The 13,645-nt window shown below is 37.7% G+C and overlaps 1 protein-coding gene across 8 annotated transcripts in view; it reads left to right on the top strand.

The window, feature by feature from the left end:
- Positions 1–13,645, top strand: part of LOC122438224 (RUN domain-containing protein 3B) — a 157,359-nt gene that overhangs the window by 55,900 nt on the left and 87,814 nt on the right. For all 8 annotated transcript variants that reach the window (XR_006268486.1, XM_043462864.1, XM_043462862.1 and 5 more), the window contains one exon: positions 5,722–5,855. Coding sequence is in view for 7 of the 8 variants with exons in the window: in XM_043462862.1 (XP_043318797.1) it covers positions 5,722–5,855 (134 nt within the window). In the remaining variant the exon portion in view is untranslated. The remainder of the gene's footprint in view (positions 1–5,721; positions 5,856–13,645) is intronic.

Below are 13,645 nucleotides of genomic sequence, written 5' to 3'. Positions count from 1 at the left end.
GTTTTGCATATAGGGTTGTCGTTACCATCTTTCTAAATTCCATATATATGTGTTAGTATGCTGTAATGTTCTTTATCTTTCTGGCTTACTTCACTCTGTATAATGGGCTCCAGTTTCATCCATCTCATTAGAACTGGTTCAAATGAATTCTTTTTAACGGCTGAGTAATATTCCATGGTGTATATGTACCACAGCTTCCTTATCCATTCATCTGCTGATGGGCATCTAGGTTGCTTCCATGTCCTGGCTATTATAAACAGTGCTGCGATGAACACTGGGGTGCACGTGTCTCTTTCAGATCTGGTTTCCTCAGTGTGTATGCCCAGAAGTGGGATTGCTGGGTCATATGATGTCTCTGCTTTTTAAAACTGTCTAGTTTTGTCGTAGGTTTTCTTCCAAAGAGCAGTGATATTAGAATGGCTTTTTAAAATTTGATGGTGCTTTTATCGCTTGTCTAGATAAATGGCAGGTCCTAGGTAATAGTCTTTGATGTCATCATCCAAGTGATGTATTGTGGCACTAACAAAACTTCAGCCTGTGAGACCAACTAAGCACAATACAAAGAGTGGAGAAAGAAAATCATTTAACAGATTCATTTATATATTACCAAAAGATGACATGTCGTCATCCACTACTAAATAGAGAACCATTTTGGAAATTTCGGTTTTTTGAAGGTCTCATCTGGCCATAAAATAACATAAGAGCAAAACACAAATACACTGCCTGATGTGAATATCTACATTAGTCAAGTTAGGTAATACAAAAGAGCAATTAAAAATAATGTTAGACCTTAGAGATCACAGGCCATTTTAAGGTGTTTGAAAATAGGCAGTTTAGTGGGAAAGACATCATGTAGCTGGTTAGTAGCAGATCACCTTTTAGTCTAGCAAACTTTCACCTCTTATTTCTGTGCCTGAAATGAATTAGAGTCAGATCAATGAGTTGCAAGTAAGTATTGAAAAGTTTGTTTAACTTTGGTAAAAAGTTAACTTCCAAAAGTATATATAAAATTGAAAGCACTTTAAACATCTGTACTTGTTGCCAACATTAAAAAGAGAATTCAATTAGTGATAGCGTGTTTCTTCTCCTGAATAAAATTTCTTCAAAATATAGGCTAGTCGGTTCCTTGCTATATAATTTGTTTTTCTGGTTATTTTTAAAGGAAATGAGAATATCTTTGGAATGATTATTTATTACCTCAGCAATTATTTTTAAAGGCATGGTCAGCTTGTAACTTTGTTTTTTAATTTTCCTGTTGAATATAACCCCAAGTACATCTTTTGCTCACAGTAAATTTGTATTTAAGTACAAGCGATGTTCAGGTAATAATAATTCAGATAGCCAATTGAACACTTCTGTTATTCTTAATTAACCTCAACCATTTTCATAGATGCAGAGATTAATTACTTAAAGTTCTAGGATATATGGACAATTTACATGAGAGTTCATTTGGAGTTTCTAACAAATGACCCCACCTTCTCTCAATCAAAGCACATCCTTTTGAATGTGAAAAATTCAGGGTCTTGGTTTAACAAATTCATTTTGAAAACAATGCACATGAAAGAGTAAGGCAGGCAGAGTCAAGCCAGTCATCCTCTCCTCTAGTTTATTGAGTAGGTGGACGTGTTGTGAAGATACTATTACTGGTATACTTGTTGTTCAGTCACTCAGTCGCGTCCAGCTCTTTGCAACCCTGTAGACTGCAGCACGCCCGGCTTCCCTGTCCTTCACCATCTCCCGGAGCTTGCTCAAACTCATGTCCATTGAGATGGTGATGCCATCCAACCATCTCATCTTCTGTCGTCCCCTTCTCCTCCTGCCTTCAGTCTTTCCCAGCATCAGGGTCTTCTCTAATGAGTCGGCTCTTTACATGAGGTGGCCAGCGGATTGGAGCTCCTGCTTCAGCTGAGGCCCTGCAGGTCATGGTGACGTGTCACTCTGCTAGTTGTTTAGTTTCTCAGTCTCTGTATTCTCTTATCTAGGAATTCTTGGCGTTGTGTCTTGGGTGAAAGTCCTGCAGACAGCATATCATACACATGGCAGGAGTCTGAAGGGTTTAGCGTGCATTCCTTCCCTGCATAACCTAGGCCTAGATACTTAGTCTTTCCGAGCCTTTGTTTCCTCTGCTCCGAAAGGGGCTCTGCTTTCACGTCAGTGTTTCTGGAGTGCAGCTGCTTCACAGCCGTGTTGGTGTGCTGCGCAACAAGCAGAATCAGTGCCCGTCGACATGTTCCCCTCGAGCGGGGGTTTCCTTCCCAGTTAGGTGACCGCAGAGCCCTGAGAAGAGTCCCCCTGTGCTATTTAGCAAGTTTTCAGCACTTACCTATTTTACACATATTATCGGTAGTGTATATATGTCAGTCCCAAACTCCCAATTCATCCCACCCCACTTCTCCCCCCTTGGTGCCCATATGTTTGTTCTCTATGTCTGTGTCTCTGTTTCTGTTTTGCAAATAATATCATCTATACCATTTTTCTCGGAGAAGGCAATGGCAGCCCACTCCAGTGTTCTTGGCCTGGAGAATCCCAGGGATGGGGGAGCCTGGTGGGCTGCCGTCTATGGGGTCGCACAGAGTCGGACACGATTGAAGTGACTTAGCAGCAGCATACCATTTTTCTAGATTCTGCATATATGCATTAATATATGATATTTTTCTCTTTGTAACTTACCTTACTCTGTATGATAGCCTCTAGGTCCATACATGTCTCTAGAAATGATCCAGTTTCATTCCTTTTTATGGTTGAGTAATATTCTATTCTCTAGATGTACCACAGCTTCTTTATCCATTCCCCTGTTGATGGATATTTAGGTTGCTTCCTTGTCCTGCCTATTGTAAGTAGTGCTACAGTGAACATTGGGGTGTGTGTGTTGTTTTGAATTACGGTTCACTCTGGAAATATGCCCAGTAGTGGGATTACTGAGTCATGCTTACCCATCGATAGGGGACTTTGTTACTTTTTTTTAATTTTCAACAGTTCTACTTTGAAACTTCTCATAAATTATTTTCCTCAGCCACATCAAACTTATGAGAAGGTTTAAAATAAAGTTACCATAGAAACCTTGTGATTCTCCCTACAAGATTGCTTCTGGTGTATGGCACTCCATTTATTGAGGAAGTGTGGTTGCTATTCCTCATTTTTAAATTGTGGGATGATCTCAATTAATAGAAGCTAAAGAAATTAACCAAGACTAGATTTTAGGGAGGTCAATTTAGGATGGTTGTTATGGGAAAGGGTTGGGTAAGGGAGTAAATTTTAAAGGTTTTTCTAGATTCTAAGCAAATAATGGGAAAAACTTCACTGTGTGTTTCATTGCTATTTTGTAATGCAAGGGGAACTTGGATTTCTAACTCTTGATAGAGTTAGTATGATAATAATAAAAGTAATAATGATTATTAACATCTGTATTAGGCTATATAGTAATTGATGCACATACATTATGTAATCCTCACAACAGTGTTATCATGTAGATACTACCATTATTATCAGTTTATAGAAGAAACTCAGTTTGGTAGAATGAAAAGTCATTTGCTTAAGATTGCACGTCTAGAAAGTGATCTGTTCTGGTCCTCTTGACTCAAAAGCCCATATTCTTAACATTAGACATCCTGTCTCTTCTCCAAATGGCTAACAAATTGATAACATGAAAATTGCTCTAAAAGCGGATTATACTGACATCCTGTTCTGGGAACATTTTTTAACTAAAGAGGAGAAGGAGCAAAGAAAAGTGATGGGGAGAGACTGAAAGAAAGAAGGAAGATTATAAATATTCCTATAGATTTCTATCTTTTGTCAGTAAGATTTCATTACTGAGGAGACATTTGAGTTATATAATGATGTTTGAGTAAGGATGTATCAATGCTTTTGTATTTTTATAAAGGTAAATATTTTTGTCTAGAATATTTGATGTTTGTAATGTAGCATGCAGACATCTTGATACCAGATTGTCACTGAGCTGTTACTATAAAAAGATCCTAATTAGGTTTTTAAGATTCAAATTTTTATATGCATTTCAATTGAGATCTGGTTAGTGTGGATTAACCAGTTGATCTGTTTTAATAAATATTTATTAAATGCCTGCTGTGAGACAAGCACTGTGTCTAGTGCTGGAGGTAGAATTAAAGACAAATAAGATACAGTCTCTGCCTTAGTGACCTTACCATCTAATGTGTGAGGCAGTCAAGTAAGCAGGTAACTGTAAGTGTAAGCTCAGGGTGTTAGGCCAGCTCGTAGGGAGGAGAACCTTCCTGTAGAAATCACATGCGGCTTACAAAAGGAGGAGGCGTTTGAAGTGTCCTGCATGATCAGTAGGGATTACCTGTCATGACATGTGAGCTATCCCTTGGTTGATTAACTGTATTATTGGAAATACCAGAGGGATCTTTTTAACAATAGCAATGCCTAGGTCCACCCCCAAAGATTATTTAGTTAGGGTGGAGCCCAGACATGAGTACTTTTTAAAAAGAAGCCTAGTTATTCTTAGGTGTTGCCGTGGTTGGACACCACTCAGATATTTCAGACATTGTTCCTAAAATGCTGCTCGTGGACAAGAACACTTTTCACTTCTTGATGTTGCTTAGAGAGAACATGTTACTGGGGCAAAGAAAATTGAGATAAATAAATGTTACTTGAAAATAAAGAAGCAGAGGTTTTAAAATACAAATGCTACTCTTTCTTAAGATCGAACAACTTCCCTAGGTAAGAATAATTATTTCAGAAAACTGAAGACATACTAAGATGTCTCTCATATCCCATTTAAAAATATTCAGAGTACAAAATTGTTCCCATGGACTTATTACCCAAAGTCCTGCATTGAAATATTAATACACACAAAAGAACATTTGTTCTTGAACACAGACATAGTTATCCAGGTCTGGAAGATTAGAATGGTAAGTGCCTAAGGACTTGTCATGGGTTGTTGACTAGAAGTGAGCAAGTGAATGACAGGTAAAGGTTTGGGTAGAATGGTAGTGAATGGGTGGCAATGATTAGTCAATGTACGGTTCCCGGTTCCCGCTGTTGATAGGTACTTATGGGCTACACGTTGTTTCTTCGAAGTATCCCTCTGAAGAGGAGAAAAAGTGTTTCCTTTTAAATTTTTTTCTGTTCTTCCAGGAAGAGAGAGGTTTAGGATGCAAGAGGTAATTTTTTTTTCTTTTTTATTATCTTTCTTTTTTTTACAGTACTTTTATGTGCCAAGTCCTATGCTCAGGACTACTCAGGCATCACTCAGGCATTGTTGTATTTGATTCAGAGAATACTCATAAAGTGGTTACACCAACTAGTCCCCTTTTAGAGTCAAGAAAAGTGGTGTTCAGAAAGGTTAATTAACTTGCCTGGGGTCACACAGCCAGTAAACGGCAAAGATGTGATTTTATTATGCTTAACTAGAAGCACAGGGAGGATAACTGTGTGCTTTCTTAAAGACTGTTAGAATAATAGGATATTAACCTGCAAACAATTGTGTTTAGTGTCTAGGCCCTTTTTGCTTCATTTACTTTGACTGTATTGTTGAGAAAACTATGATCCAGATCCATTAAATAAATTGCCCCAAATCACACAAGTAGGTAAAGTTAGGGACCAGACTTAAGGCTTTTTGACCCCAAGATCAGTGTCCTTTCCACAATCTCAGACTCTACTGCCCTTTATTTTGTTGTTCTTGCATTTTGAGTTACTAGTCTGGTTTTCTTTTTATTTTGTGTTACAATTTGTCTCCTGAAGGTCAAGTAACCTGGTTTGGTTACGGAAGTCCTCGTAGCTTCTGGGACTATATCAGAGTGGCTTGCCGGAAAGTTTCACAGAACTGTATCTGCAGCATTGAAAATATGGAACATGTCAGTTCCTCCAGAGCTAAGGTAAGACATCAGTAGTAATGTGCAGGCTGTGTGTGTGCTCTCAGCCTAAGCATTTTGACCCAAAGAGAGAATTCAAGCTCCTTGCTGTATACAATATTTCTTTTCTTTGTTGAAATTAAACACTTGACCAAATTTAGTATCTTTTAGAGGTTTATTTTTTTTTTTTTACTAGTTATTTTAGAGTGCTCTTAAATCTTCACTGTTGCCTTATAAGTAGCAAGAAGGCATGAAGCTAGTCACTGTGAGTTTCTTTTTTGAGACGCATGGTGAAACATTTCCCAGTCTGTGAAGTTTCAGGTGTCCTGCACTGGCAGTCCACATGTCAGACTGTGTTCACATAATTCCAGAATGTGATTTGCCTTTTGCACCGGGTTGATATTCGCACTACTGATGCAGAAGCAGTGGTAGGTAAAATTGCTGATGCCTTGGCATAAATTAAAACAGTGGCATCAAACTATTCTAGTAGTCATTGAGTTCTTCCTCGTCATGTACTCAGTCTTAAAAAAAAAAAAAAAAGCCAGTTTCACTTAATGTCTATAATGGTAAACATTATTAATTTAATTAAATCTCAACCTTTGAAAGCCTTTCTTTTTAATATTTTGAGTGACACAATGGGAAGCATGCATAAAGCATTTCTGTAGCATACTGAACTATGGTGATTGTCTCAAGGAAAAGTACTCATGCAGTCATTTGAATTGTTAGCTGAACTAGATGCTTTTGTTGTGTAATAGTATTTTTACTTGAAAGAAAAACATTCAAACTATAGCTTTTTTGACTTAGGCATTCGTAGACAGTCCTTAGATAAAGATGAATGAAGTAAGTCTGTTCCGACAAGAAAAACAGCTTGACAATATTTGTTGCCAACATTAAAATTAAAGCTTTCAGGTAAAAATTAGAATTTGGGAAAACGTAGAATGTATGCACAAGTTTGATAGCTTCCTAAGACTTACAAGACTTTTCTGGTAATGTTAATATTAACAAAAATGTATTTATCTTGTTTAATGGAATGTGTAATATTTTAAGTTAGTGTGTTAGTCATGTCTGACTCTTTGCAACTCCATGGATTGGGGCCCACCAGGCTCCTCTGTCCATGGGATTTTCCAGGCAAGAATACTGGAGTGGGTTGCCATTCCCTTCTCTAGGGATCTTCCCAACCCAGGGATCAAACCCAGGTCTCCTGTATTGCAGGCATACTCTTTACTGTCTGAGCCAATAGGGAATACATTTAAGTCAATAAGTGTCTTCATTTCTAAGTCAACTATGACTAGTTTTTTTGTAAAAATTTTTTTCTCATAGATGTTTAAATCTTTTTTGTTTCTTTTTTACTTTAGCAGACTTCATTTTTGTCACAATTGTTATGTTAGTAGTCCTTTGGCCTCCATTTTCTTGAACTATTAAATTTATTCATTTATTTACTTTCTAATTGTCTCATTGAATACAGGTTTTAAAAATGTGCCATTTGAATTCTCTTTTGCGTCTTAACTGAGTTTGTATTTTGGCTTCTGTAGGTTAAGATGAAAAGACTTGTTCAGTCGCTCAGTCATGTCCGGCTATTTGTGACCCCATGGACTGCAGCACGCCAGGCATCCCTGTCCTTCACTGTCTCCCAGAGTTTGCTCAGACTCATGTCCATTGAATCAATGATGCCATCCACCCATTTCATTCTTTGTTGCCCCCTTCTCCTCCTGCCCTCAGTTTTGCCCAGCATCAGGGTCTTTCCAGTAAGCTGGCTCTTCACATCATATGGCCAAAATATTGGAGCTTCAGCTTCAGCATCAGTTCTTCCAGTGAATATTCAGGCTTGATTTCTTTTGGTAGTGACTGGTTTGATCTCCTTGTGTCCAAGGGACTGTCAAGAGTCTTCTCTAGCATCAAGGTTCAGAAGCATCAATTCAAAGTGCTCATCCTTCTTTATGGTTGAACTCTCATATCCATACATGATTATTGGAAAAACCACAGCTTTGATTATACGGACCTTTGTCGACAAAGTGATGTGTCTGCTTTTTAAAATACTGCCTAGGGTTTGTCATAGCTTTTCTTTCAAGGAGCAAGTGTCTTTAATTTCATGGCTGCAGTGACTGTCCACAGTGATTCAGGAGCCCAAGAAAATAAAGTCTGTCACTGTTTCCATTGTTTCCCCATCTATTTGCCATGAAGTGATGGGACCAGATGCCATGAGATTAGTTTTTTGAAAATGTTGAGTTTTAAGCCAACTTTTTCGCTCTCCTCTTTCACCTTCATCAAGAGACTCTTTAGTTCCTCTTCACTTTCTACCATTAGGGTGGTGTCATCTACATATCTGAAGTTATTGATATTTCCCCTGGCAGTCTTGATTCCAGCCTGTGATTCATCTAGCCTTGCATTTCACATAATGTACTCTGCATATAAGTTAAACAAGCAGGGTACAATATACAGCCTTGAAGTACTCTTTTCCCAATTTGGAACTAGGCTGTTGTTCCATGTCTGGTTCTAGCTGTTGCTTCTTCCTGCATACAGGTTTCTCAGGAAGCAGGTGAGGTGGTCTGGTATTCCCATCTCTTTAAGAATTTTCCACAGTTGTTGTGATCCACACAGTCAAAGGCTTTTGCAAAGACAATGAAGCAGATGTTTTTCTGTAATTCTCTTGCTTTTTCTGTGATTCAGTGGATGTTGGCAATTGGATCTCTGGTTCCTCTGCCTTTTCTAAATCTGGCGTGTACATTTGGAAGTTCTCGGTTCATGTAATGTTGTAGCCTAGCTTAAAGGATTTGAGCATTATCTTGGTAACATGTAAAATGAGCACAACTGTATGGTAGTTTGAACATTCTTTGCCATTGCCCTTCTTTGGAATTGGAATGAAAACTGACCTTTTCCAGTCCTGTAGCCACTGGTGAGTTTTCCAGATTTGCTTCTGTATTGAGTACAGCACTTTCACAGCATCATCTTTTAGGATTTGAAATCTCTCAGCTAGAATTCCATTACCTCCACTAGCTTTGTTTGTAGCAATACTTCCTAAGGCCCACTTGACTTCACGTTCCAAGATGTCTGGTTCTAGGTGAGTGATCATACCATCGTGGTTACCTGGGTCATGAAGATCTTTTTTGTATAGTTCTTCTTCTGTGTATTCTTGCCACCTCTTAATATCTTCTGCTAGGTCCATACCATTTCTGTCCTTTATTGTGCCCATCTTTGCATGAAATGTTCCCTTGGTATCTCTGATTTTCCTGAAGAGATCTCTAGTTTTTCCCATTCTGTTGTTTTCCTCTGTTTCTTTGCAGTGTTCACTTAGGAAGGCTTTCTTATCTCTCCTTGCTATTCTTTGGAAGTCTGCATTCAGATGGGTGTATCTTTCCCTTTGTCCTTTGCCTTTAGCTTCTCTTCTTTTCTCAGCTGTTTACAAGGCCTCCTCAGATGACCATTTTGCCTTGTTGCATTTCTTCTTCTTGGGGATGGTTTTTGTCACCACCTCCTGTACAATGCTAGGAACCTCCATCCATAGTTCTTCGGGCACTGTCTATTAGGTCTAATCCCTTGAATCTATGTGTCACTTCCACTGTATAATCATAAGGGATTATATTAATAGAAGGTACCCCGGTGATACAGAAACTTTATTTGCTTATTTTCAAATTCAAAGCAGGAGAGATTAACAGGACAAGTGTATTCCAAACCCCTTCAATATAGAGGAGAATATATTTCTATAACTAGCATATACCAAAATACAAAAGGTAATTGAGAAGGTAAGAAACTCTAGAAATGTAGCATTCTTGACCTGGGTAGACCAAAGAATCCCAAACTCCAGCTGACCAGCTCTCTTAATAAGCCTTGGGAGTAGGCCCTACACAGCAAGATGCTGCCCAGCAGAGACAGGTTAATATTTATTCTGTAAAAAACTGGTATTGAGTATCAAAACACCACAGAACAATCCCGTTCTAAATCCTGTTTTTATATCTTTGTTTTGCTCAGGCCTCAAACAGAGTCCATCCCCAGGCAAGGATACTGGAGTGTGATACCATTTCCTTCTCCAGGGGATTTTCCCAACCCTGGGATCAAACTCAGGTCTCCCTCATTGCAGGCGGACTCTTTACCATCTGAGCCACCATAGAAGCCTCCATTTATTAATACTTGTGGGGGAGAAAAGATCTACTGCTTGTCTGGAAAAGTCTGCAGGCAAAGGTTACACCTGTCTTTATTCATTGTAGTGCAGAGCAAAGTACTTAATCTACTCAGTGAATCACATCTGGCAAGTGTCAGGATTGAAGGGTTAAACAGATGCCTCAGGTGGCAGGTTTCCTGAGCCTTTGAACTGCAGCTCGCAGTGACTGCTAGCGTGTATAGCACTCTTAGCCAGCCTTGATACTTGGGAACACGTGTCAGAACCTGAGCACCAAGCTTACATCTTAAACAGTGTGTAACTCAGTAGGCTTGGGACCAAAACCAAGATCTTCATTTTTGACTTCTATTTAAGAAACCAGATTCATTCTGCTTACACTTTGAGGGTTATGTGAACATTTTAAATAGTGGAAGATAGGATGCCCTGTGGCGCAATGAACGATTCAGCCCAGACACATTCTCTAAATTGATCGATTGAATCAGGATTGCCTGTGTCTTCGTATCACTGTGCAGCTGAGATTCACATTGTAGAAATTTGCTGCCACAGAGATGTGACTTAGTCACCCTAACCTGAGGCCTGTAAAATGTAGACATTTCCTTTCTTTGCTTAGTCTTTGACTAGTTGAGCTCATTTTCCAGGGCCTATTCATAGCCTGTCAATGAAATAGAATATTTGAATTGAAGATTGTGACTATAATCTTTACATCTCAGCCATATTTGCAGCTATTCTTTCTACAGTATACACGGGATCTTCCCTGGCAGTCCAATGCTTACAACTCTGTTTCCACTGCAGAGGGCATGGGTTTGATTCCTGGTCAGGGAACAAAGATCCTGCAGGCCCACCAGTGCAGCCAAAAAGAAAAAGTATAATATGCAGGAATTTGGGGACATAGGATTTCTGTACATCAGCTTATTTAGGTGTCAGGCTAGAATTAGCTTTCTGAGAAAAATAACTTCATATCAACAGGTACCTATTTTGCTTGCTTCCGAACTTATCTCTGCTAATTTGGGCCAATTACTTGAAAGCATAATATTAATACATTACCTTTGATAGACAGTCCACTGAAACTGGATCCTTAGTTACTTTTGTTGTTTATCTTGCAGATATTTCCATTGGATTTTCTTAGTATCCCAGCTGATTTCAAGTTGAAGATAGCCTTCTTCCCCTTTAGTTAGTTTCTGGCCTTAAAGTATGAACTCTCTACTGTAGTTGAGTTCTTCCTTCTTCCTGCATATCTTGTGTGAATTTTGTTTTTCTCTGTTTTTAAGAGTGTTCTTATTTTTCAAAATTCTTATTTAAGGCTGTGTTAGGCTTTCCTAATTTGTGATTGCTTACCCTAGGTATTCCTTCTATTCAATATGAATGTAACATATTATAACTTCTGAATATACTAGTCACATCAACCACTCATATATCCATGCGTCCCTCCAGCTGATAAATTTTTATTGAGCACCTATACTGTGATAGAACTGTGAGTGTAGCCCTTAATACATTTTTATGATTTATGTCCCTGTTGTGCCTAGTTTTTCCTGGTCTCATCATCTTACTTTCTCCTTGTTCAGAAGCTTACCTTGTCAGTGCTTTGTCCTAGATGGTGGTTAGCCAGATTTTCTACTGAAAGGGGCAGAGGCAGAGAGAGAGGGTGTTAATCACAGATAGACCAGAGTTACCAAATACTGGAACTTTACAGTAAGATACAGTATTGCAAAGAGGCCACTTTTATGTTCATTTTCTCTTACTGAGTAATAAATCTACCTCCTCTTTTAACTACCACTCCACTTTTCCTATCCCTTGTTCTTTACTGTGATGGCCCCAAACGTGGAAGTGAAACAAATTGAAGGGGCCCTGTAAATACTCCAGGCTTTTGAGACCCCAGAAAGGCTGTACCTTGGGAGTTAGGGAAATTTCAGATGAAAATCAGCACCCCAAAACCTAAAAGTGGTGCCCTTAAGTGGTACAAAGTGGTTGTTAGATACACTCTGTCTACCAGAAGAAAAGTAAACCTACTCTAGAGAAAGGTAGCATTAGAGTTGCTGCAAATTTTCTTCCACAATGTGTAATATTTAATCAAAAATCACCAAGCTTATCAGGAAAAAAGGTTAAATGAACAAAACTAAGAAATGTAAAAAGTAAAATTGAAACAGACCTATGAGAGATGCAGATAATGGACTTTTAAGTAATTATAATATGAAGAAAATATAAAGAAAGATTAATACTAGAGAACTGGAGTATATAAGAAAATCAAAATAGGAAACTACAAAATATTCATTCTTAATGAACTTGTACAATAATCGATCATTTGCTGAGTTGTAATGCACATCAGTGAATTTCAGAGGATTGAAATATAAACAAATATAAATATAATGTTCTCTAACCACAGTAGAATCCATAACAGAGTTAGCTAGGCTTATATAAGTTGAAGTTGAGAAGAATTTCTAAATAACTCCTGAATGAAAGAAGAAATTACACATGAAATTAAAACATACTTAGTAATGATAATGAAAATATAACATATAAAAATTGTACTTAAAGGAGAATAGATAAGTTTAGGCATTTATGTATTTTAAGAAAAAGGCAGAAAATCAGTTATCAAAGCTTTCATCTCAAGAAACTTCTAAAAAAAGTAATAAACCCAAAGTAGAAGGAAAGACGTAATGAAGAATAAAAATTCAATTAAACTGAAACAATTGTACACTAGAAGAAAATCAACAAACCAAAAGTTGGTGTTTTTAAAAAGATTAATATAACCGATAAGTTTCTAGCAAGGCTACTAGAAGGACAAAAGAGGTTATAAATTACCTATATCTGTAATGAAGAAGTGATAAACCCCATAGACTCTACAAACATTAAAAATCCTAAGAGAAGGTATGAATAACTTCACACTTGTAAATTAAAAAATTTAAATGAAATGGGCAAATTCTTTGAAAAATGCCACTTATAAAAACTAACACAAAAAGAAGGAAAACTTCTAAATATTCTGATGTCTACTGAAGAAATTGACTCTCTGGTTTCAACTCTTCCCCTTGCAGCCCATTTTTAAATGGACTTATCTTTTCTTATAGATTTGTAAGAATTCTTTGCATTTTACAGATAGGAGTCATTTGTCAGTTACATATAATGCAGATGCTTTTGTCCACTCTGTGATTTTTCTTTTTACTCTCTTAAATAGTTGCAGTCCACCCCCTGAAATAAGAGGGAAGGTAGAGTGTATGGATATTAATTCTATCAGGTTGGTCAGTTCGGTGGTGAAATGAGTCCCCTGTCTTCTAGTTGTGTCTGTTTTTTTGTTTCCTCATATAGTAAAGTAGGGACAGTATTGTAACTGACACAGTTCTCAGGAGGATTAAATATTTTAATGTGTCTAATGCAGAGGCAAGCATTTATTAATTACACTCTTAAGGAGTGTTGACTACTTTTATTAATTTTTTTTCCCAAAAACCATTAGTGGCAAACAGGCTAATATTTGTGTCTCCCAAACAATAACAACAACCTACAGTGGTTTACCATTACCTAAATGATACAGTCTAAAATCTTATACCTACTTTTCCGCTTTTCCCTGTTGATGATTCCAACAAGCTTAAATATTCTGTTGGTTTTGTTGAAAGAAAAGAAACCGTTAAAAATCAGCACCATTTGTTATGACAGTGTAACAGAATTGCACAAACATCGAAAGACAGGAAACTAGGTGCAACCCAGTTTT

Source organism: Cervus canadensis, chromosome 3 (genome assembly GCF_019320065.1).
Source record: "Cervus canadensis isolate Bull #8, Minnesota chromosome 3, ASM1932006v1, whole genome shotgun sequence".
In the NCBI taxonomy this organism is placed as follows: domain Eukaryota; kingdom Metazoa; phylum Chordata; class Mammalia; order Artiodactyla; family Cervidae; genus Cervus; species Cervus canadensis.
The sequence above is the reverse complement of the archived record's forward strand: the minus strand, read 5'-3'. Positions and strand labels throughout refer to the sequence as shown.